The sequence below is a fragment of the Perna viridis genome, chromosome 9 (genome assembly GCF_037379345.1).
Source record: "Perna viridis isolate PV_CMFRI_1.1 ecotype Kerala chromosome 9, ASM3737934v1, whole genome shotgun sequence".
Lineage (NCBI taxonomy): Eukaryota > Metazoa > Mollusca > Bivalvia > Mytilida > Mytilidae > Perna > Perna viridis.
The window spans coordinates 8738689-8765042 of record NC_142453.1 but is presented as its reverse complement, the minus strand read 5'-3'; the positions used below and the strand labels follow the sequence as shown (position 1 = coordinate 8765042).

The following is a 26354-nucleotide window of genomic DNA, read 5'->3' as shown; positions in this document are numbered from 1 at the left end:
TTGGTGGCATTTACTTAAAAAAAGAAAATTGTTCTTCGTTGTCAGTTCATGGAAACAAGCGTGTCAAGTATCACGCACTTCGCAGCTGATATGGCGACATTTTGCTTTGATCTATTGGGCTTTTTTTGCCTTATAAGTTTGACCTTTTAAACTTTTGCAAAATTTCACGCATTTGCGTATTGTAAGCTTGACAGCCCTGTAGTAAAAGTAGCCAATCTTTCAAACTTTGATAAATACATGTTTCGAAAGGTCGACAATTTGTCATATTGACAATTTACAAATCATGAACTTCGCCCATAACGATTCATCTAAATTGCCGTTTATCACTAATACATCAATCATAATATAATAACTATAATTTTTTCTAGAATTTTGTTTATTCGAGTGTTATATGCATCAATTGCAGTCACTGATCTCGAGAAACTGGGATTGTTGTGTTTAAGAGATGACAATGACGCAAAATATGATAAAAAAAAAACTTATTATCTTATTAGTTTTCCTTTCTGTTAATGTAGATTAGTGCTTTTTTCAGACAGAATTGTTTATGTTGTGGTAACATACTGAGTTATTTCAACGTAATTCAGTTATTTGTTTAAATTATTTTAACGTTGACGTTATTCTATATGTTTTCGCTGATGTTTAGCATGGGAGTGGTTTGGAAGATTTTGATTGACGTTATAATTAAGGCTAGAAACCACTAATTCCACTTCCCTTAGGCTTCAATGCCATTTTCACAATAGTCAATGGCTTGCTTGGTCTACACTGAACTTTAACCAGCAGAAAACCATATAACAGCAAGAATACATTCTATAAGTTTCAGCACACAATCCCAGAATGGCATATGAGGTAAGCAGATTTGGGGTGCAGCACTAGTCACGAAGTGTGGGGTCTATAAATACATGTAGCGAATCTGGGTGTTTTCACAAGTTCGGAGTATATTTAGAAATCGTGGTGGAAATTAATAGGCTTTATAGCACAAGGAGACAAGTGTCTTTACAAAATGTGCAGATATGTTTTTCATTTCAGAAAGAGTTTTAATTTTTAAAATAAAAAGAGAGCTTTTTTTACAGCCCTATTGCGAGCAGTAGGTTATTTCTGCGTATGATTATTTTTGCAGTGATTTGTAATGTGTCACATACATGTAAATTTGCACTAACCATATGTGTTTTGTATCTGTCTGACTTATTGTGTAATTTATTTATAAACCGACTTCCAAGTTTAAGATGCATTGAAATTAATCTACATCTTTTACCTATTAAGTACCACTATGTTTAAATTAAAGAATCAGGCAAACTGTGTTTAAGGTATGGCACAGAGATCTAGTTGCATTATCCAAGTATTTTTACCTCTTAACATCCATAAAGTTTGTCTTTCTAATCTTGAAAGGTCAAATTTAATTGAAATGCACTACGGAAAAATGGCCGGAAAATTTTTCACACTTTTTCCGTATAAAAGCAGTTCATAGGTGCTTCAGAGTTAATTTTAAGTAGCTTTTTGGCCGATTCCTACACAGACTGGTACTTAAGTATGCAATATTTGCTTATATAGAGGGCATTATTGAGATAAGTTCACTGTCAAAGGACAAAGATATTGCCCGAAACGAAAATATAGCATCCAACAGCAGATGGGGGTGGGGGGGGGGGTTATCAAATGGAAGGCCATATCACTTCCAAAGGAAAGTCGATTTATCAATGATGATCTCTGCATAAGCAACTATCATGTCTATTTGAAGCGGGCATTACTGTGTGGTAAATATAACGCTTCGGGAATTATAACGCATATCAACGAATACCACCATGCCATGTTTTAATTAAGAAAAAAATCACGGAAACTCCATTTTGTCATTGTTTTACCACAGGCTGGCCATTTAGTCGCATTGTTTTACCCCGAGCGAATTTTTGAATAGACACATTCGATGAGGTTGGTCGTATGTGTATCATTTTATTTACCATGGTTGTGGTCTAAAGAGCTTTAAAGCACATCGTATTAGAAATACTTATATTTTATAGGTCATTCTTCTCTGATAACAGTCAAACATATGTCCTTACAGACTGAACATTTCCATAGACACAAGTTCTGAAGACTCAATATTATATTAGGCACATGTATTATCTCCCATTCTGTATATCGTATCACACACAAAAAGATTTGAACATCCGTTGAGTTAAAAACTCCTGTTAGCCATTCACTTGCCAAGTCGACTGACCGTTTCAACCCACACTCAAAGGGTAGATGTACAACGATGTACATTCACTTGCCAAGTCAACTGACCGTTTCAACCCACACTCAAAGGGTAGATGTACAACGTTGTACAACGATGTACATACAGGTAAACAGGTAGTTTGGTATACTCAAAACCATCGTTCTACAATGCCACGAAAGAAATGAGCTTTTACAGAAATATTTTGAAATTACCCTTCTCTCTTAAGTCTTGGTTTGCAGTTGGTGTAATTTCCTTTCAGCTAGTGCTATTTCCCCCAGAGTAGGCCACAACGCCGAAAACTTGGTCTTTTCTTGTTTTTTTTTACATTTTATTTGTATTTTTGGTTCATATTTAGTTCATTATTTACCTTTTAAATAAGGCGCTTTTTCACTTATTTGTTGTTCATATTAATATAATGTGTAGGGTAAGAGCATTATATTAAAAAGGAATACTCGAATTCACGTTCAGCGCAGAGGCGGATCCAGAGATTTTAAAAAGAAAGTTCTAGAGGGGACCCAGAATGAAGGGGGTTCGAGGCCATCTTTTGATTATTTGTGAAAAAATTCAGTGCGAACTTTTTAAAATGGACAAAAATAAGTTATTTTGGACCTTGGAAATTCCCCTAAATCCATCTCTGCCAACAAGAATTGTGCATTTAAACAAATGATTCATCGTGAATAAAGAACGAGACTAAGACCGATCAAAAAAATCTCGCAAAATATTTTCTTAAAATGAATTTTAAGTTGACTTGGTGTGAACGGGTGCGGCATTCACCCCCTCTCCCCCCCACACCCCACACCCCCATCATATTGAAAAATATATTGATCCACGCAAAACAATACGCCTATTTCAATGCATTGTAACTTACCTCTGTAGGTTTATTCCTAGTCAAATAAGAGGCACCTCTAATAAACACTGAATCGGACACCGAAATATTTTTAGAGCGTCCAAACTCCATTATGCTCCACATAACCCCTTACTTATTTTAGATTTAAATGTACATGTACGCTTTCTCATTTTGTTGTAAAATGTTATATTCTCTAACCAAAACACACACAAAAAAAGAACACAATCCAACAATAACTAGATGGAGTAAAAAATGCAAGGTGCCCGTGAACTATATACTGATTCAATTATTACTGATGATGTAAAAGGGTATACTCAATCAAAAATTTGGATAATTTAGTAATAAATTACGGAATAATTCATCCATCGTTATTTATTCAATGGGTATTATTATTTGTTAATTGCAAAATACAAGTATATTACACACGATCGTTGTATACATGTATCTGTCAAGGTGTCACTTATAAGCACTCGATTGATGTTCAGATAAGTATGTATGAAGAAGTTATTAAATATTTACTGACCAATATCTTAGTACGCTATGGTATATATACATGTAATATATGTGAAATATTGGATCAAAGCAACATTCTACTATGACGTGCTTCAGAGTTCTTTAGACCACAGCCATGGTAAAAAAAAACCCGATAAACACATGACCAACATTTCTTGCAACACATAGGCTGTTTTTTTTGTTTATTCAAAAACATTATAAATACTAGTCATATTAGAATCGAAATAAATCAAGGAAACTTCATTTTATCATTGTTTTACGAATTTTCAAATAATCTCACAGGTTTTGTCATGTTTGGTCCTTAAGCTGTTTCCGATGATGTTATGTTTTTGTCGATTAAAAATCATCTCCTCGTGATCAACCGAATTAAAACAAAAAGTACAGTTTAATATGTGTCATTCACCAAATTTTAAATAGTTTTTTTGTGTATTTTTATTTGTCACTAACCAAATTCTGAATTGCTTGAGTATATCTTACATGTGTATATGCATGTACAAATATATACTTGCTTTAACTACTATAAATATTAAGTGTAAGTTTTTGTAAGAATCAGACAAAATGGAAAAAAAAACAGAAACATTCATATCGAAACCCCAAGGATCTGAAAATATAATTTCACTCAATGATATTTTCTCTATTAAAAACGACCATTATGGTCTCTTCATCACCAAATTTGCTCAGATATTTTTCAATAGAATGTTTGAGAATTGGACAGAATTATCTGCTCTTGAAATGATCATTTTCAGTGAATTTCAATAAAATTGTAACTCAATTTACCGAAATGGGATAGAAAATTTCATCTTTCTGATGGTGCAAATAGTCAAATTAAACTTTCAAAATGTTTTTTTTTTTACACACCATGTTTCATCCACTGCCTCAAAGGTGACCCACGTGTTACATAAAACTGTGCACCCTGAACATTCAGAAGTTGATCGTATTTCAAACTAATAGAATTAGCCCAATTATTGTTGAGAGTACAACGTTATATAAATAGCCATTGTTTCTATTAATGTTTGATAACGATGGTAATTTGACGCACTAATGTGAAAATATCGTCCACCTATACGGCGATCTAGAGAATCGATGGCTATCCGTTTATGATGCATGAGGAGGTAATTCAACCCATAAAGAAACACCAAATCATGTTTTATATCTTGAAAAAAGGAGCGATACAAACGTAGCTCACAAATCGAGTGGTGGATCCTTGGAATTTCAGGGGCGGAACTGCATTTCTTTTGTAGGACAAAAATATTGTTTTTACAGATTTGCACAAAAATGAGCAAATAACAACTCAGAGCCCTTCCATTCCAAAATCTACGTGCGCCTGAGATCAAAGTATCCACTTAGTTACAGAAAGAAAAAAAAACATCTACGGTGCACAAAGTTGAGATGCATGCATTTTGTGGCCATTGCATTACGATTGCCGACTGAACATGTAGAAGCTTCCATTCAGGTTGCTAAAATCTTGAATTGATAGAACGGAATTACAATTACAATGACCAACAAAGCAGTTCCGTATTTAAACGCAAGACATATAGTTCTACAATACGTATTTTCATTTTTATTTTCCTTATTCAATATAAAATGATTCACATACATTTTTTAAAATATCTCACATTGTTTCTAAATTAACGTCATTTCCAATTATACATATCTGAAAGAACTCTTTCCTACCTTCGTGCATATTTCATATGATATGTGATCGGGCAAATGCAAATCGTTGACTGATACTTTCCATTGATACATTTTCATATTTGATTTCACAAGCGTGAACTTTGTTTCTAATCAGTATACAATTACTAAGTTCGTATACGGTTGTAAAATTTTCCGCTTTTCCTGATTTGAACAAAATAGAACGAGCAAAAGATTTGTTGCCCAAATTAAGAAAATGATCTGGCTACTGCTACCTGTACGTGGAAATAAGAATTAACTTCGAGTTCCGCTACGGTATCCTAGGTATGAAAAAAGAGTTAAACGCCTTCGAAATAACTCGCTGTTGACAGTGTTACATGTATAGCAGAGTATCTTGAAAAACGAGCATGTTCACATACAAGTACATGTAAATGCATCCTCCCTTTTCAAGCCTCTTAAAAACGATCGGAGATTTTTTTTTCAAATAAACAAGCTGCCTTGTGTAAAATTGAATAAGAGAAATGAAATTTTAAAAAAAGAACAAGAAGAAATAAACAAAGAAAGACCAAACAAAATAATAAAAAAAAAACAACGAACAAGAAAAAACAAACAAAAAACAAACAAAATAAAATGAACTTTGACAAAAGAAAATCAAAGACTTTAAAGTCGCTAATCGTCAAGTGCTCTATACCACTGATTTCGCTAATCGTCAAGTGCTCTATGCCACTGATTTTGCATTGTATCGCTAGAATCGTGGTTCTATGGTTACTAACGAAGTTGCGACATGCTCTAAAATCGGGGACATCCACTAGCATATTAGTTCCAATGATTACTCTTTCGTAACTGTGATGAACCTGAAAGTCAACAAATGCACCCGCGTATAACCCAAATACAAATTTATAGTTAATACATTTAGAGATCACCCAAATGTCTTCAACAAGTAACACTTTTAAGTTAGCTCCAAAAGGCCCCGACAACTAAAGTAATCAAATTCATTGTAATAGAACAATAACACTTCTTAAGTACCAGTCAACATAAAATTTAGACACTGCCAACCATAAAGTGGATCGTGGTGGAGGAAAACCCACCAAACAAACATTGCTTTTTCAGTCTATATATATGCTACACTTTCACATACTGATAATCATTTCTGCATTTAGATCTGCACTATTTAGAAAATCATAAATTCATCTCTCACTAAAATCAACTAAATCAAACCAAATCAGAAACGAAAACTCCTGCAAAGTGCCAATTTCATGTACAATCTATATAATTTTTATATTTCAAAAGTGCAACAACCAAATGAAAAACTATGACTGGTTATGTGATCAGTAACTGTTTATGAACAAGAAATAAAACTGAATTCTGTGGATCTTTGACATGCACGAATCACCTCCTGCCTGATTTGTAGAAAGACTGCTACTTAAAAATCAAACTAAGTAATACAACGACACAAAGCTACATTAATGACCAGCATCATCTGATTGTAGACAGGTGCGTGAAATATGCGGTGGTGTTAAAATGGTTTTGTAAGTCTTTAACCACTCCTATAATGCAAGGTCAAAAATGAATTGAAACAACTTACAAAGACACTATAAATTTCACTCAAAATACATCCATGAAAGGTTAATCGATGAACCGAAGAACGTAACAGCAATCTTACCAAGCTCATACACCGGGATGGTAGATATGAGTAGTACATGAATAAGCAAAAATCAAAGATAAGTCAGAACTAATTTTTTCCTGACGTGGTATAGGCATTTCAAAGTGAATATGCGGGTTAGGTCCCTGATTGGGTATACTACTTCCGATGCAAGTTTGTTGTAGTTGGAAATGGGTTAAATAGGTACTGTAGTAAAAAAAACTAGACGACAGGTGAAATGACGAACCAATCAGTCCTTTAAGAAGGTAGACCTAAGGTAAGGACATAACTCTTACAAATCATTGGAACGTTTGTATTCAGCATTTTACATCAATATCCTGTAAGCATCAAAGTAACTTGGACTGATTTCATTCTGTTTCAAATGAAAGCTTGAAAGACATTAGTGAAATTGAACGTGAAACAAACATATCACTGATTTCATGAGTTATGTCCCTTACCCTAGGTCTACCTCCTTAATTACTTGTTCCATTGTTAAAAATGAAAAGCGCACTGAACTTACATGTACAAATGTACATGTATCTCAAATGTAATATTGAGATACAGTATTGCAAATAACAAATGCACGGAATCGAATGTGTTTGCATACATATTATTCGTTAAGGAACAGTGCTAACAACAAGAGCAGATCCAAGGGTTCCTGGTTTGAAACCAGACATTTTGTAGGAAACGTTAAATTTTTTTCGTCAAAAATGTGTTCATATTAGCATGGAACACTCCTTTTTCTTAAACATCTCTGGAACCCGTCCCATTTCAAAATCTTTGGATTCGCCCCTTTAATAATATGAAAACTGCATTTGAAAAAGCCTAATTTTATGCAATTAATTAGTACTTACATGAAGATCATGGAGAGGTATGCCTAAAGCCATGAAATTTCATTTCATTTATGATCAGAATGTTAAAATACACCTATATCATGACAAAAACAGACACCCATTTCTGTGCCAAAAATGCCGAGAGAGATCTATCATAGATCTATACTGTTACCGACTGTCTATTTGTAAGCAACAGTAAATTGTGCCCATAGAGGAATAGGGTTGTTATTTTCCCTTGCAAAAATATGGTAATATAGATCGTTGGCAGTTCATACAATATACTTCATTTGTAATAAGACATAATATGAAATAATATGAGCTCATTACTGCTTTAGTTGTTAAATTACTGGTCCCAGAGAAACCTTACCCGACAGCAGTTAACACATATAAATTCGATAGGGGAATGATTGGTATTTGGGCGCGGTTTATCTTTTGTACACTAGCTTATTTCCATTAACCCATATGAACTCTTCTTCTGACACAGGCCATTGTTTAGAGATATACTTGGAAGATCGACGGGCAACGGCTAAACGGCTACAGAAAAATCATCGACGATCTATCAATTATGATTCTACAGAATGGTATGTGCTTCTGGTTCATGTGCTACGTGGTTTGTAACGAACCAGATGATCTTTAGATTTAGTATTTTAGGTGCTTTTGCCGTTAATGGATTAATTACATGAGACTTTCCGTAAATCGCGAGACCAAACACGACTCCACGATCTTGCCATTGGAGAATAAACACGACCCCAAAATTGCGTGTGGTGGAAAACAAATACAATCCTGAAACTGCGGATAATGAAGACCAAACAAATTAATGCTTTGAGATATAAATGTGTCACAAAACAAATAGAGATACACCGTATTCCAAAACAAGTGCAGCTCCTGATAATTAAAGCACTGAAACACCAGACACACCTTTGTGCTCAGCAAGAAGTTAGTAACATGTGGATCAAATTATACAAATGTATTTATTGACTATACATACTCGATAAATGTCATCACAACTGCATGGTTGTACAAGCATGTTGTCCTGGTGATAACAAAAACGATATGCCACCCACGTCTTCAAGTATAATATCTCATGCTAATGTAATTATTTCTCGGAACAGTCCTATGATGTTTGTTACAGGCATGTCCCTAGTGTTTTGTTAATAAGATATGATTACTCTGGTTATTCGAAAGTCTTAAGTAAATCTTAAGATTAGATTAGAGTTGAACTTGTCTAACCCGACACCACAATTGGACTAGGAAACTAGGCCAGAAAGGACAAGATGATGGAAAATACATATTGAAAACCATGGAGCACCAGATACGACAAAAAACCTCTCAAAAATCAAACCATATCCTACAATACAAAAATAACACATGTAGCATTATAAAGGATTGAATCATTAGATACTAAATAGATTGGTTGATTCTGTACAATATGATTCTAATGTCATGGTGGGGTCAACACTTTTTGAACAGTATACACTAAAAAAGCCATTGGTTGTTGTGAGCAATACATAAAGCCTTTAAAGAAGTACATGTATAAATGATAGAACAAAGCATCGAAAATTAAAAACAAGAATCACTCAAATTTGTTTTTACACAGACCAGTCACAACAATGTGTACATTGAAAAAATCTCATTTGTTTGCTTCCAATGTACATGAAGTTACTTTTAAACTGCATTTACAGAGTTTATTTACACCTTTCAATCTATCACAAACAACAAACCGCGCCTTGACACATTGAACAGTTACTCAATATTTGCATTATACGCGTTCTTATTCTTTATTTATAGCTCATAGCCTTAATTACGATGAAGGTGTAAGTTTGTAATTAGTTACATTATCATCTGACATAAGTATGGCAGGAATTATTTCAGTGAACTAAAATTAGACCCAGAGTTTACAGACACCTAGGAAGCCGAAGACAGGTTGAACGTTCGGCACGGATCACGACACGTCGGACACTGGATCCATATTTAAAAAAAAATCATAATCTAGATATCATTTGGGAAAAAATTGCCACTTGTCCATTTATCATATATATGTAGTTTTTATTCAACTTAAACAGAACACAAGAGTACACAGACGCAAGAAAGTAGGACATGATGAACATTCGGAATGGAGGACGACACATCGGACATTCGATCCATATTCCTTGCTTTTGGATCCCCTCGATGTCACTTAGGAAAGATTTCGACTTACTTATTCATTATATATTGTTTGCAGTCGGTTTATTGCTTGTAGGTACATGTATTGTCGCAGGAGGTATGTTTGCCGTCACGTGCGATTATATTGGTTTATTAATCCAAATCTTAAATAGAAGTTTAAGCCCTATCCTAAGAAATTGAACTTTTGATAGACGTTCCAGTCAATATTTAATCTCACGAAGTTCTACATCTAAGTTCTATCCGGAAAGAACGATACCATTTTAGCAACAAGTCAATAATATTCTAATTGATTTCAAATATCCTTGGGTCATTTTCAGTCAGGTAAATATTTAACATAGTTTGTAATGAGAAGCGGTGCTTATATACAAATTATAAGCCTCCTTCTAAACACGACATTTTTATTTCTAACTAGCATAAATGCGTTAAATAATTTTTTGATTGTTTTCTACAGTGTGAATCTATTAGAGAACCAGTCTATAGTAAGAATTCTTCGCAGATGGTACAAAAATCGTGGGATTTGTTCTAATACTTGTTTGTAGTACACTGATCCTATTCGTTTTAGTTTTGAATATACACCTATACTCCTTACATGACGATAACGTGCAATAGATTTAGTGATTGGTAATTGAATTATAATGGTAGTGAAATGCATGAAAAGTCCTTTCTCTGCGCTTTGCATGATTCCTGTGTAGAATGGTACATTCAAATACTAAATCACATGTTTTGTATAAAATATTTACTTTCACACTCCCCCTCCAAGCAATTTCATTAATATTTTTGATATTTTATCACTTGAAGTAGCCATGGTTAGATTAAAATGCCCTTGATTGAAATATTCCGAACAGCAAATAATTGCTTTTTAGGATTGGCCTTAAACGCCAAGGAAACTCTTTATGACGGTAATGTATAACACCTGTCTGTAAGTACAAAACCATTCTGTAAGTTGTTTAGTCTAAGATTAATTTCATACAGAAAATGTTCGACAATTAGTCATGACAAATTGTTGTAACAGAGAAAAAGTTTGCACGTCTTCCTTTGAATTCACGTGAAGATCTCGTGCAAGAAACTTTACCTTTCGATATTGGCGCATGCATTTATACAGGTACATATTTCAAGGACAGAAAATTTGTAACTCAGTTTAATGAAAAAGGTGCAGCTGATCGATTCTAATGAGAAAAAGACTATGACAAACAAAAACAAACTAACACACAACAAAACAACAAAACAAAACAAACAAACAAATAACAAACAGAAGCCAAACAAGGAAATAAAACAAAATAAAAAATAACCAAAAGTATATCAGCAAACAATCAAACATTGTCCAAGTCTAAACGCAAGCATAATATAGAAAAGCATTGGTACATTTGTGTGGTAATATCGATCCACTTCGGCACCACAAACAGTCATGATCCCTCTCTTTCGAATGTTTTTGTTGTATCATTTTTTATAAAAATTTTAACACAATCATTTTTTGAAGAACAGGCTTAACAAATTTAACCCCTGTACATCGATATAATAGACTGTAGCAATGTTTCTAGCGGTTCACGTAATCTATCTGTTTATAATCCAAACATCAAACCACAGAAGATATAATCTTGCCGATTGAAGAAAAATAAAGCATCATTATTATAGAGCATTTGTAGTACCTGATTTTTTTTGTCGTTTACAGAAGCAAGATATTTCTGCTTCAATACCAAATTTCACTATTGCTGTAGATGTTTAATTGTATAATAAATGAGAGTCTTCGAATTGCATGGACTTTCTAAATAATAACATCTACAGTGTAGGAAGATATGAAACAAAATAAATTTTTGTTGACATAGCCATATTTCAAAACCACGTACATTCATATGTATTCCTACAGTTAATATCATTTAGTAAAGCTAAAATGGAATCAATCGATCCAAAAGTGTTCGTTTTGGATAAAAACTCCATTTAGTAACATAATATTTACATCAGTTTCCGTAGATACTTCGTCAGTAACAAATTTCCTCTTCATACAATGGGTAAAATTACTGTGATCCAGCAACCGAAATACTCGTGGAAACTTATTATATTGACATTTATGTTAAAAAAAGTACGACATGTGTTTAGATGTCTCTTTTAACCTACAATTATCACATATCACGTAAACGTTTGTAGTGATTATCTTTCTGAACACGTCACAAAACAAAGATAAAACATAGATCGATGGTATTCCAGGTAAACGTTATTAGACGACACTTTTCATGCGAGGCTGACCAGACTTATATGGTCATAATATTTATTTTTGAAATTAAGCGATACAGAAAATTTATTTTCAATCAATTTATGGCTTGACTATTCATTTTTATTTCTCTGCAATTGCAGCCAGAATATATATATATTTAGTAGAGGTGTAGGCCAGAATATTCAGTTTCTTTTATATCCAAAACATTTGATCATTCGCTAAATGTAGGTCAAGATAGTATGCATGTACATTTATAAGGTACATGTATACATCATCCCCTTTTTAGCCCACCTGGCCGACGTCCATGTGAGCTATTGTCTTCCACTTGCGTCTGTCGTCATCGCCGTTGATAATTTTTCGAAACTTTTCTCCTCTGAAACTACTTGACCAATTGGAACCAAACTTTATATGAATGTTCCATAGGGTTTTTAGCATAGAATTTTCGTGTCAATTTGTTAAGCCATATTGAAGTTATTGCCATTTTTCGATGTTTTTTGGCTATTTTCAACGTTATTATTTTCAAAAATCTTCTCTGAAACTACTTGAGCAATATGTCGAACCAAATTTATAATGAAGGTTTCAAAGGGTATTCTGCATAGAAGTGAAGTGGGGATTTTTAAAAATCTCTCAGGAAACATGGCCACCGTTACTAAAAACCTATTATTTTTAGCCAAATTCTTTCAATTGCCAAAATGTTATTTTAATTATTATAATGCCTACGAAAGTCTTCATTGGATCAGTTTTTCGACGACTCCTTGATAGAGTTAATTCCCTTGAAAGGTGAAAACTATACTACGATAGATAGAAAAAAAAAATCAAATTCCAATTACTGAAATGATCTTTCTGATAAGGCCTACAAAAATCTGCTACATAAATATTTATTTATTAGTAAAAGTCAAATCTTATATTAATTCAAAAAAAAAAACCCATTTAATTTAAGCAGTTGAAGTTCTTTTCTTTCAAAAACAGCTTTCTAATACATGTTAGTAACAGCTCCCTCTCATTGCCACATTTTACTTTCGCTAACCGCCCCGTGCAGGTCCGGATGTTATAAGAATAGGCCTGCAGCAGCGCTAAGCTTGTCGTAAAAGGCAACTAAATAGTGCTCAGAAACCTAGCCGGGGCTAGGCGCTCTACCCACAGAGCAACTGGGATGTGCGCCCCAGGTGGTGGAATGGGGTATCCCTGGCGCGTTACGTGCTGGAGTTGTCAGGCTATAATACGGAAAACCTGACCACAAACCATAGTGGTGTACCGTGTTGGGAAATATGTCACGTTCCTCGCACGTTAATGAACCCTACTGTGGTATTCGATAGGAGTAGGAACCTTTGCGCTACGCCACAGCAGGCTAAATTGCCCGACTTTGCCCATCCCTCCCTTTTTCTAGTGGCAATCAAAATTTTTCGACCCTATTGTCCTTGTGTCCCATCCTTTTTTTTATTTCATCATCATTTCATGTTCATTTTATCATCCATTTCATGTTCATCGTCTGAATATAGCTGAAATATTGCTGCTCGGACGTTAAACCCTAACAATCAATCAATCAACCACACCGCCCAAATTGTTTTAAGTTATGTTATACACGATTACATGGGAACATAATTAAAATCTCCTAGCTGCTAGAGTGTAACATGTATCAGAGAAAAATCAATACTGCATTTGTCTTCTGTACACAACATATCACTGAAAGTCGTGCAGAAGCTATCGGAACAATTGTAAGTAAGTCAGGTAATTTCATTTTATACATAGTATTGTGTGCATGGTGTTAAAGGTCATTTTCATGTAATTCTTTAAATGGCCTAAATATAATTTCATCCCTACAACGAAACCCGCCTATACAGAACCCTGAATAATTCAAAACCCTGTCTTGAGAAAGAATGCAACTACCGCCAAAAAAAATTATTCCATATCAGGGAAGAATGAGTTATTTATATCGGTTAAAACATGGTCACGCTGTATTCATTAATATGCCTTAAAAGAGGGCGTTACTCTGGAATTTACCATAATGCCCGCTACAGAAATAAACACAATAGTTGTTTATTTAGAGGGCATTACCGATAATTTGATAACCTTTAAGCTTAGTGATATTACTTACAACACTCTAATTACCCTAGCCTGCGACTCGAGGCATTATAAACGTTTTATTATTATGATTATGTCCTATATAGAAGCAAAACTTGTATAAATATTTCATTTATGTCACTTTTCCCGGTTATTCGATCATGATTGGTCTGTATTTGTTAAGTGGTTTTTTTCTTTTTCTTGATTCCAGTTTGGTATTTACCCCTTTTCAGCACGGCATATTCTACAGAATTTCTATTAATATTTTACTCCAATTTTGCACGATTCTTATGGTTGGCTGTACTTAATATATTTTCCATTACCTCATCCTAATCGTAAAAGTTTGCTTTTTAATGTGACATTAAATTTGACAAATATCTTAAATAATCACGCTTTAAATCGATATTACTGAGCCTATTTCAATTTTACCAGAAAATAAAGAGATTATATTTCAGTAATATCTGCCTACAATTGAAATATGTTACCAAGGTAACCAAAGAACAAATGTCTACCCAGGGCACCATAACAACGTCGTAAGAAATGAATATAAGTTCTCAAATTAGATTTGAACAAACAGCTTCCACAAAGACGAATCAATTTTTCTGCATAGCCTCGTGGAACACCAATTTACCTTCAAATACAAGACCGTCATAATGCACTAGTAGGCGGTGTGAAGATATATTGTATGAAATTAAACTTTGTGGTGTCAAAACATCAAGGAATAATGCCATAAAGATGAAGAAAATGTAAAGCTAGGTGACAACACTCAAAGAAATGAAGTGTCATCCATATAAGTGTTGGTTGTAGATGAATTTCCTCTCTTCCCTTGATATAGGAATGTTTTTGTTGTAGTCAAACTTGTATCAGCGAGCACCTGAGATCCTTTTCACAAAAAATCGTAGGAGTAAAACTAGTCGTAAGTTATGACGTCATAGTAAATAAAAGTATTGTGACGTCATAACTTACGACTAATTTTACTCTTACAAATTTTTGTGAAAAGGGCCACTGAACTTAGCAAACGAGTCCTGAATAAATATCGGCAAAAACAAATACAAAAACCGAAGCTTCAGCAGTGGGATGATTCAAATACGTCAAAATTTAAAAACATGACCTGAACGTGAGCAGATCAAGCAGAGATGATCTACATGTACAATGTGGAATATTAAGACAATTGTCTTAAATTTAAAGACAATTATTTAAATATGCACGTATATAATGAGAATGGATATGGTGAGTATGTCAAAAAGACAATAACCCCACCTGGTGGTAGTTCTCAGATTAAATACAGAACAAAAAGGCCAAATTCCGGAACACTTAACTCTGAGTAGCGTTTTTTATGTTTATGTCAGAAGAGTCGATATCCAATTTACTTTTCCCAACATCTTTCTATAAGCTTTACTGCAAAAGAGTTTACAATCTGACGAAATGACTCTATTATCTGTGTATTTTATTATTCTCATAATGATCTAACAATGGTTTTAGTAGAAGTGTTTAAAACATATGATGACACGACTTCGTTTTTATTATTATATTCATTATTTTGAAAACGGGCATTTTAAGATAAATCTATCATTATTATCTGCTGCATAATTAAGCGGCATACTTAAGACTCCGGAGCGTGAATAAAAGATAATTTTGGTATGATCGATGCATTCTTGTAAATACTTCATCACCATTGCTATTATAATATTAATGTATAAAACTGTTCTGATATCTTTCTTACCAAAAGAGTGATAAAATATTTTCTGATAAAAAAAAAAAAGATTCTGCGATTCTTCAAATTGCAACCATTATCAAGGCCTTCATTTATTGAAATGTTTGTAACACTGGCTGATTTATTGGAATGACACACATTCTAGAATGATAAAACAAATCATTGATATTAGAGTGTAAATTTGATACAGCCAGCGATTATCTTTGAAAGGGGAAGCGTTCTGTAAGGGAATGAAATACCGACAAAGCTCAGTGCAAAGAGAAAACTTCTTACAACAAGGACAAAGTAATGAACTACAAGGTGATACAAATATAAGACAAGCTAAAAGCTAAAGAACAATTGAAAGATAGAATATAGAAAAATCAAAAGAATACAACTGAAATAAGACGGGTAGCGATCAAAGGGAAAAATGGAGACAACAACAGAAGGACTTATATAGGACTAAAAAGGAACCAAAACGAGACAACTTAAGTGCATCCAATATGCAAGAGAAAGGAGACAACTAAAGAACGGTAAATGTATATAGGCTAGATTCAACAGACACAAAAAGGAAGCAATTGAAATACAATCAATAGACGGGACAAAGAAAAACAAAAGGAGACAACACCGAGTAAGACAAAATGTCACAAAAAAGCAAACAAAAAGCAAAACAAAAAACAAAAAAAACCCAAAAAAACCAAACCAAACCAAACCAAACCAAACAAAAACCAAACAAAGAAAAAACAAAACAAAACAAAACAAAAATGAAACAATTTTTTTTAAATTAAAGAAAAAAGCCAAAAAAGACATTGTATGTTGGGTTCACATGAGACTTGATTGGATAAATAAACATAACATGCATCTCAAGACTCACTAAATTGCACTTTAGATTGCGACATATTACAGACGTACAATGTACAAATGTATACTACTTTGAAATGACTCACTAAACGGCTTTCAGTTTTAACAGACCTTATAGACAGACATACCAATTGAAAGTATACTCAAATTCGATCATAGAGAAAAAACCACAAAGGATTCAAAAGTACACTTAAAGACATTTGAGACTCTCTGGTGTCAAATAAAAAGAATCACACCAGGACAGTCAAAAATGCATATATAATCAAACGATATATACAAAGACACATCGACCGGATAAATTGCATGTATATGTAACACTGAAAAAAGTACCCAGTATTTTTATACATAGAAGACAATGAGAATGCTAATGATACCAATGAAATATCGAGAACTACTTTGATAACTTTAAGATGTCGAGGACGACTTGTTATATTGGAGATATCTAATTATATTTCGATGACTGATATATGCCGAGGATGCCTTTGATTCTTAAGAGACATCGAAATGGACTGTGATACAAATGTACTTCGGATATACTGAGATGGGTTTTGGTAATACCTAGTGCCAGTGCCATCCCTTATCTAGGAGATATCAAGAAGAACTTTAATACATATACTTAAATTTTGAACAATTTTAAAACGTTTGAATTTGATTTCTTAGAGATATCAAGCAACGGATAATTTCCTTTACCGATACCAAGCAATGTAAAGCTACCCTTAGAAATATCAAGCGATGTAATGCTCCCCTTAGAGATATCAAGCAATGGAGAATTCCATTAGAGATATCAAGCAATGTAAAGCTTCCCGTAGAGATATCAAGCAATGGAGAATTCCATTAGAGATATCAAGCAGTGTAAAGCTTCCCGTAGAGATATCAAGCAATGTAAAGCTTTCCTTACAGATATCAGGCAATGGAGAATTCCTTTAGAGATATCAGGCAATGTAAAGTTTCCCTAAGAGATATCAAGCAATGTAAAGCTTCCCTTACAGATATCAGGCAATGGAGAATTTCTTTAGAGATATCAAGCAATGGAGAATTCCATTAGAGATATCAAGCAGTGTAAAGCTTCCCGTAGAGATATCAAGCAATGTAAAGCTTGCCTTACAGATATCAGGCAATGGAGAATTCCTTTAGAGATATCAGGCAATGTAAAGTTTCCCTAAGAGATATCAAACAATGTAAAGCTTCCCTTACAGATATCAGGCAATGGAGAATTTCTTTAGAGATATCAAGCAATGTAAAGTTTCCCTAAGAGATATCAAGCAATGTAAAGTTTCCCTTAGAGATATCAAGCAATGTAAATTTTCCCTTAGAGATATCAAGCAATGTAAAGCTTCCGTTGGAGATATCAAGCAATGTAAAGTGTTTCCCTTAGAGATATCAAGCAATGTACAGCTTCCGTAGGAGAAATCAAGCAGTGCAAAGTTTCCCTTAGAGATATCAAGCAATGTAAATCTTCCCTTGGAAATATCAAGCAATGCAGAATTCCTTTAGAGATATCAAGCAATGTAAAGCTTCCCTTAGATACATCAAGCAATGGAAAGCTTCCCTTATATATATATAGCAATGGAGAGCTTCCATAAAAGGTTGTTCACTTTAGACAAGTTTTACTGGGCTAAGTAGTAAATTTGAAACTTAGTGATTTTAAAAAATGTGAACGACAAAACCAGTGTCGTGAGGAAAAATATGCAACAACAAATAAAACAAATAAAAAAAAATGCTGTTTGATATCCGAGATTCCAAACTGTAAATAAGAAAGAAGTAAAGACCGGAAATTAAAGTCTTTGGTGCGACTCGGTTAACGGTCGTTCAAACAACTTCCAGAAATATCGACAAGTGCGATACCGATAGATTACCGATTCAGATGATGATATCGACCTATCTTGCAACATTTTAAAAGATAAATGTGTTGGAATTTTATTTCAAATAAAAAATAACCGCTTTTATGCCATCGGGAAATCTGTATAACATAATGAAAACGATTTACAGTCTTCAGGATCACTGTCCTAAAACCTGTGACATATTGTATTATCTATTCTGCAGAATAATTGTTGTCGACAGGATGAAGACAAGTGTTCTTTCTTAATTGCAAACAGTCACAATTACATTCACCAAATGATTCATGTTATGTCATAGGTGTTGATAAACGTACATATATTTTGTTGTCGTTAATGAGGGTGACAAACAACACGCCAGGCGAAGATCCAGCAATATATCTAATAGTTATTAGCATTTATTTGAAATCAATCAAATACGTTTAGGCATTATTGAAGAGTATCAAAAGGATGAAGTTATATTACAGTCATATTAAATAAAATGTTCAAATTTTATTTCATTAACTACATCGGCATCAATTCTTTAAATACCCAAGCAAGAAATGTTTACTAGTCACGATTCGTGTAATTTAAATAAAAAATATGCTCTTGTCAACACGTTTAATTCCCAAATGCAGAAAATTATGTACATATATAATTCACACAATATAGAAATATTCACATAACTTTAAATTTTGCACTTAAATGGCATTAGCTGTCACAATATAAGAACGCTAACTTTCAAATGCGTACACGAGCACTCGCGTAAATATCTATTAACAACATCGTATGTAGCATTTATATAGCATAGCATAGCCTGAAATCTGAATAAGCGTATTTCACAACATATAGCTAGCACCCATGAATACACTTAATCATTGACCACTATATGGATCCAGGCATATCCAATCTACAAGCTTCAAGATTATCGGTAAATAGTATGCTTTTATTAGCAAACGTGTTTTATCCTTTAAGTTTATATCTGCTCGACAAAGCATACACCATAGCATCTGGCAAACGAGTTTTATTTGTCAACAAATTCAGTGCCTTTACATACACATTTGAGCAAAGCAGTGCATCTATATGCTTGGAAACGACAAAGCAGCCAACTATTACAGCTGGTGACTTACCGTTCGATCCACAATAGCATCCGGGACCAAGAGCATACTTAAATTTCTTGAAAAATCCGTGACATGAATTATTTTAAATAAACCGTCAACCGTACATTTGATTTTCTTAAATAATAACAAACACATGATACAGAAATTAAAAACTAACCGTTAAAATACAAGTACACACAGACGACATTTTTCATGGTGGGAAAATATCCGACTCCATGCAGACGATAATCACTTCACGTGCAGAACATACATGTAATAACAAAGAACTCCAGGGCAACAACGCAATGCAACCTGGGAGATTGCAATATGGCTAATTATATTTACTTAGGATATTAGTGTTACTTCATATGAATCCAAACAATTCGCATAAGTGTTCAGAAATATTCTTCGTCGTTTTGTACGATAATGGTCGGCTGCCAAAATTTATTGGCAGACGTTCCAAACTGCAGATTGACAGACGACAGCCATACCTCATGACAAAATAATTATACGATTCTGTGAATTCTATGTGTAAAACGCATTGTGAATTATAGATACTCAAGGAAATGAGCGAACTGCTTAGAGTATTTGGTCTTATACACGTACATATGTAGCCCTTAGCGTCCTGTGTTTAATTTCTCGAAGAGGAGACAACATTATGTAACGCACTTAATGCCAAGGTGTACTAGGTCTTCACTGTCTGCAAGTAATCATGTTGGTATTATATAATTAACGATTTTGCCGTCTGCAGACAAACTCTGTAGGTACATATGTAGGGGGAGCCAATAATTTTTTAGAAAGATTAAGGTCCGTATTTTTACCCTTGGACCTTGACCATTTTTGCCTTTACAGTTCAGGCATGCCTTTTTCATTTGAAGTACATGTAGTCTTGCATTTTGAGTTATCGTAACTATGAAATTTTGTCCAATTTTTTTTTCTTTTTTTTTTTTTTTGGCTTTCAAATTTCCTACTCCCTATAAAAACCAAACGACTGCGACTTTTAACTGATCAAGAACTTTCATCCATTATACGTACGGTATTTCACGAATCAGAAAGGACCGCTACTAGTATGTGGGAAAATACCTATAGACTATTTCAATATAGTATGCTTCTTTTTTGATAGATAATTTTCCCAGTTTAAAAAAAAAGATTTGACTTTAAAACAAAATTTTTTTAAATCCATTGATTATTTGTATTTCTTAGGTAACATTGCGTCATCTCATAATTGCGTAATATAATACACCATATTAATTACGTCAAATCGCGTACTTTAACGTTTACGTATCAAACATAACTTTTGATGTTTTTTTTCGTGTTAGGAGTGTAGACATGATAAATTAGTGTTTTTTCCCGTAGGTTTTCAATTAAAATATTGATATTGGTAGAACATCGGTACCAAGCTGAAAAACGACTCGAACCCCTGACATTTTATAGCTAGGAAAAATAACAGAATGATTCCACAAAGTGTAATGACAAACAACTTAACAATCAACTTAGTTACATGTAATTCCGATTGGGGAGATGTCACGCTTCAAATAAGAGGTTAGTGGTGGGATAAGGATTATCTAGTCATTTCGTGGTATCGAGAATTTATTATTTTAAAATTATGGAAAAATCATTGCCCCCTCCACATCGACAGCAATGAATATTAAATGTGAGAGAGTATACAACCAAATTACACAATTAGTTTCTAGTTCAGTAAAATTACTTCAAAAATCACTTGGGAGTATGAGCATGAATTGCAAATTAATTGTTTTTGGTTTGTGGTACGCTTTAGAAATTATTTCCTTTGTAATTAATCTTACGACAAACAGTGCTGATGAAATTTTGACGTAATGTTTCCAATGATGTGATGAAATGCATCTAGAATGCAAAGCACGGTGTATATCAACAGGAGCAGGCCTAGAAATTTACATTAGAGGGTTCGTATCCAGACCTTTAAAATAATGGGCTATTGTTTTCTCAAATTCTATGTATTGAACAAAACTGATAAAACTTTCCAATGAATGACACAAGCGATTACCATTTTTTGACACATTTTGGTGTTTTATAAATGAATTATGTGGACTTTTTTCTGTCACATATAATATATTTTCTTAGAGTATTCTCCTGCTGGATAGTAACTGTTTAGGTGTATATATATATATATATATATATATATATATATATATATATATATATATATATATTGACGTCATATCGGTATATCAACTTATCAACACCTGCCAATCTAATTCTTTAAATAGACACGTTTCTTAGAACATCGGTTAGAGCTCCCGTAAATGTGAAATTTCCTGAGTAGGACCGGGCGGATCCTGGATTTCTTTTGTGAAAAATCAAGATAAAAATCCTAATTGTAGGGGGCTATATCCACCCTCTTCAAGTCTGCGCCTTGGGATCACGAAGCGCTCTTTTTCAAAAGCCAATATAGCAACTAACACAAACAAAAAATCTTACCAAAATGGAAGGGTAAACAGACAACCACTTATGTATAAATGGAAGTATATTGCAATTGAATGCCAGTCTTTGTGAGAATCAGGTTATGATATATACATGTACATATGTCATAATTAAATCCTCCGATCTGACAATAAAATATCCCTAAACGAAGCAATCTCTTTTTTTCTCGAACTACATTTTTTGTACCCCAATAGGATCTCTTCACCACTGAATATTTTTTTCTGCCCTTGAAATGTTCCGTTGCACTGCATTTCAATAAAATTATACTTCATTTTACCCAAACTGTGTTTATTTCATGCTTCTGGTTGTGCGAATAGTCAAATAACACTGTCAAAGTGGTGGATTACTTCAATTCATGTTTCACCCTGCCTTATTCTTACAGAGACTTTCACATAAGTCATGTAAACCATAAAGATTATATAACATTGATATACAGCTATACTCATCTAAATCGGTGGTATGACACTAGATTATAATTGGTCATCCCAAAAATTATATTTTATTTCTCAGGAGGAGCACAGCTTCGTGGGTGTTATTCCAATTTTATATACATCTATCCACACATTTGTCGAGAGCTTACCGATATAAAAAGCATATCTTCTTTCCCTAATCAATAATGAAAGAGTAATCAAGGGAACTAAGATTCTAGCGGAAACCAAAATAATGTAATCCAGGGACAATGTAGAAAAAAATGAGAGACCCGGGCTATTATAACTTGATCAATTAAGGTAAAATCTGATTTATTTATAAACCTTGCTGGTCTTGTCAACTGATTGAAATGGTAGATGATTTGAAATCTCCATTTAATATTTAGATCAAAAGTTTTATAAACGAAATGTGTCAAAAATATTCAAGGTTAAGCAAAGATGACATTAAGATTATAACAATTTTACTCAATCGCTTTTATTGTAAGACAAAGGATAGCAAAAGAAAAAGAAAAGAAATAATTTAGACAGTTAAGAAGACATACATTCTAAGATAGATACAGATCTTCTATACGAACTGAAATTGGAATTGACATGTGTTAAACAGAGGTGGTAAGATCTCCATAAGACCATCAGAATTGCAAATTACAGCAAAAAGATGGAAACAGAAGAACATGCTGCTTAACTTAGGTGTCAGTTACGATCATTACAAAAACTACTTCAGTTGACCTTGACACAACCGATTTACGGAATAAAAATATATAATATATAATATATATATATATTTTTTCTTTAACTAAGTTACTAAAACTAGTCAAAATGGAATTATATTGTTACTGAAAGTGTAAGGCAATAAAACAACAAAACGTAAAAAAAACAAAACAAAAAACAAAACAAAAAATAAAACAAAACAAAAAATAAAACAAAACAAAACAAAACAAAATAAAACAAAATCAATCACAAAATATTAAATATTAGGGGAACTGAATGAATTAATGTGCGGTTGCAGAGTATGGTTAGTACATGTAAATAGTAAATCGGTTTCGCGACAGTATCTGAAGCGAACTTAGTACTTAGGTAGTCAGTGACCACGCTTTGATGCATTCATTTGTTGTTTAAAGTTTAATTAGACGTAGCGTCGGCAAAATTTGACGTCTTTTTTGTATTGCGACGTACATCGTCCTATAATTGTTACATGTAAAAAGAAGTATGCTTATTTATTTTTTTACATAAAATAACACACACGACATGTTTTATTATTTAATTATCCGATTCGATCTTGATTTTTCGTACGTTTTGGTCAATTGAAATGATCAGATTACATAGTGATATGGTAAATAGTTTGGCATCAACCATTTAAAAATGATTTGAAGGAAGTTTGATCCTATGAGAAAAATGTTAGGAATCATGAAAACAAATTTCGTGATGCGCTAAAAAAAGTAAAACGCCCTCACTAAAACAGAAAGCTAACAAACCTACAAGCAAAAAAGTCATTAGCAACCCCCACCCCCGGAAATCATATTTTGAAAGCGTATAAAGTGAATCTGTCCTATTTGGTTTTATATCTCTAATGTAGATGTATGTTGATATTTCCGAATACATGTACTTATTTCGTAATTTTATAAGGCCTGTTGCTAAACATTTCGAGAAAACAAAAACCTTGACAAATCTCCCTCTTTGAGAAAATTTGAGAGTGAAATCACACGTTTTTATTGTACGACGAAAAAAAAAACTTGCGGTCGTATAATGTTATGGCGTAGTCGTCGTCCGCGTCGTCGTTGTGGTTGACGAATTGTTCTGAAATGTTGATATGATTTAACCAACAACTAAGAAGATTCCTATTTAATTTGGACTTTGTTGCCCCTGCTGCTTTAGAAAAAGGGGCCAAAAAGGGTACAAATACGTATTTTATTAAAACCCATCTAGATTGTTTTTTTTCTTCTCGATTTTAAATATTCTATTTTTATTTAATTCGGCTAAACAAATGTACAACAGATTTTATGTGTTTTGTTATAGGAGGACAAAGTTGGACAACGCCTAAAAACATTTTCATACATTTTTTTTTTGGGTCCGATTTTGATTTTTTTTTAAAATTCATTGGATTCTTCATTGGATTTCTCATTAATAATCCTGCCTGCATTTTTCAATCAGATTTCGGATATCTCCTACGGTTTTCGAGTTTTAAGGGGTCAAAAGACCACAACAGAATAAATCATTTTTGTTTTGTTTTTTCGTCCGATTGAAAAAAAAATTAAAAAAATATTTTTGCAATATTTGTACAGCTTATTATATCTTATCGCTAAAATAATTGTCAAGAGGTAATTAGACGATCATGAATACGTTGACATTACAATATTTCACTAGCGAATGTGCACGCGCGTGTCTACATATTTCAAAATACTTTGATGCAGGCACGCTGATCCCTATTTCACCAGGACATAATTGCATATGAACAGACAGGAGTGCGCGCAAAGGGGAGGAGGGCTTTCTTTTTCCTGTTTTCTTTTCAACATTTCTTTCATTATTTTATCAGATTCGCAAAAATCGTATTTTTTTTTCTTCATTACGTCCACAGTCGTAATAATTTAATGTAGTATCGTAACTTTTCAAGACTTTTTTTATTGTTTTTACGTCGCAAAACAGAACGCTACTTTGGAAACGTAAAAAATGCCTTTTGTGACATTTTTGTTAGACACGGTTTTACATAAAACCTATCTGTTAAAACAAAGAAAAAACATGAAATGATAAAACCACAGGGGAGGATCAATACATTTTTAAGTATATGAAGAAATCGACTCAACACCATTTGCCTTTTTGAACAATTCGTTCGAATTTCGCATGGTGTACGCGTGAATAAATAAAAATTTAGATGTTGTCACATTTTGGTTAGACACAGACAAAATGCTGCGCTGAGATACATGTTCAAGCAAGTACCATTATTTTTAGAATATACTATATGCAGCATATATATATATGTAAAATTCAAATTTTCACAGTCCTTAGTTCACTCAAAGCTAACGAAAAAAAGCTTTTGATAAACACTGGGTAGCACGCAACGTGTAGAAAACGTCGGGAAAAAGACAACGTGACGTCACAACATACATGCGTATTTGTCTACTATTAGACAATAAAACTCATTATATTTTTAGAATAAACATGATATTCTGAATATTTATATCCTTTAAGCGAGAATAAATTTTGGTAAAAATACTATTCACTGTTATATTTTACAACCGTAAGCAAGAAAGTAGCCAATGGCCAACGTCGAAAAAATTAAGATTTGTGACATAATTGAAATACGGACAAAAAGGCTTTTAACAAAAAGTCTGATTGAACATTTTATATTTATTTTTATTGGGGTTATGTAATAAATTGTGAATATAGTTAATAAAAGTCCCGAAAAAAAGCTGTCCGCATAACTTTAAAAAAAAAATGTCTAAAATTTTGTCTTCAAATCGGTTTCTTTCCATTTTTATAATGTCCACATCAAAGGGGGGCATTGGTAATATTGTAATACGCCTTGATCTTATCATTACGTCCTGAAAAATATGACATCGTCTGCAGCACAAACTGCTCTTTCCAAAACAGTTGGTTTTACCAAAATATGCCAAGAAACAACTTGGATATATTGGTGAAATGGGAAGCAAGCATTTCTTAATGTTACCCGTCCACATATGAAAATTGACTTTCTTGTGATGGAATAATGTTTCCCTCCACAATTAACGGGATCTTTCAAAGGTTTATGATTGTAATCATAAAACAGCAAAATTTTCGAACATTTTAATATCTATATTACCTTTGATAACTCCACATTCTAATAGTAATATTTCGGTTATCGTAACCAGCCCCTTTTCAATCGAATGTGACACCAACAACGTACGCAACGTCTTTTTTTTTT

At 33.3% G+C, this 26354-nt stretch overlaps 1 protein-coding gene across 5 annotated transcripts in view; it reads right to left on the bottom strand.

Moving 5' to 3' along the window:
* LOC148606570 (potassium voltage-gated channel protein Shaw-like) overlaps positions 1-26354 on the bottom strand; it is a 45848-nt gene that overhangs the window by 7312 nt on the left and 12182 nt on the right. Inside the window, exon 1 of one of the 5 annotated variants that reach the window (XM_088545453.1) lies at positions 19602-20045. The exons of 2 other annotated variants lie outside the window; for them this stretch is intronic. In XM_088545453.1, the coding sequence (XP_088401579.1) occupies positions 19602-19727 (126 nt within the window). In that variant the 5' untranslated portion in view covers positions 19728-20045. Of the gene's footprint in view, positions 1-7691; positions 7799-19601; positions 20046-26354 lie in introns of those variants that run through there. 2 more of the 5 variants (XM_088545455.1, XM_088545454.1) reach the window with 2 other exon arrangements.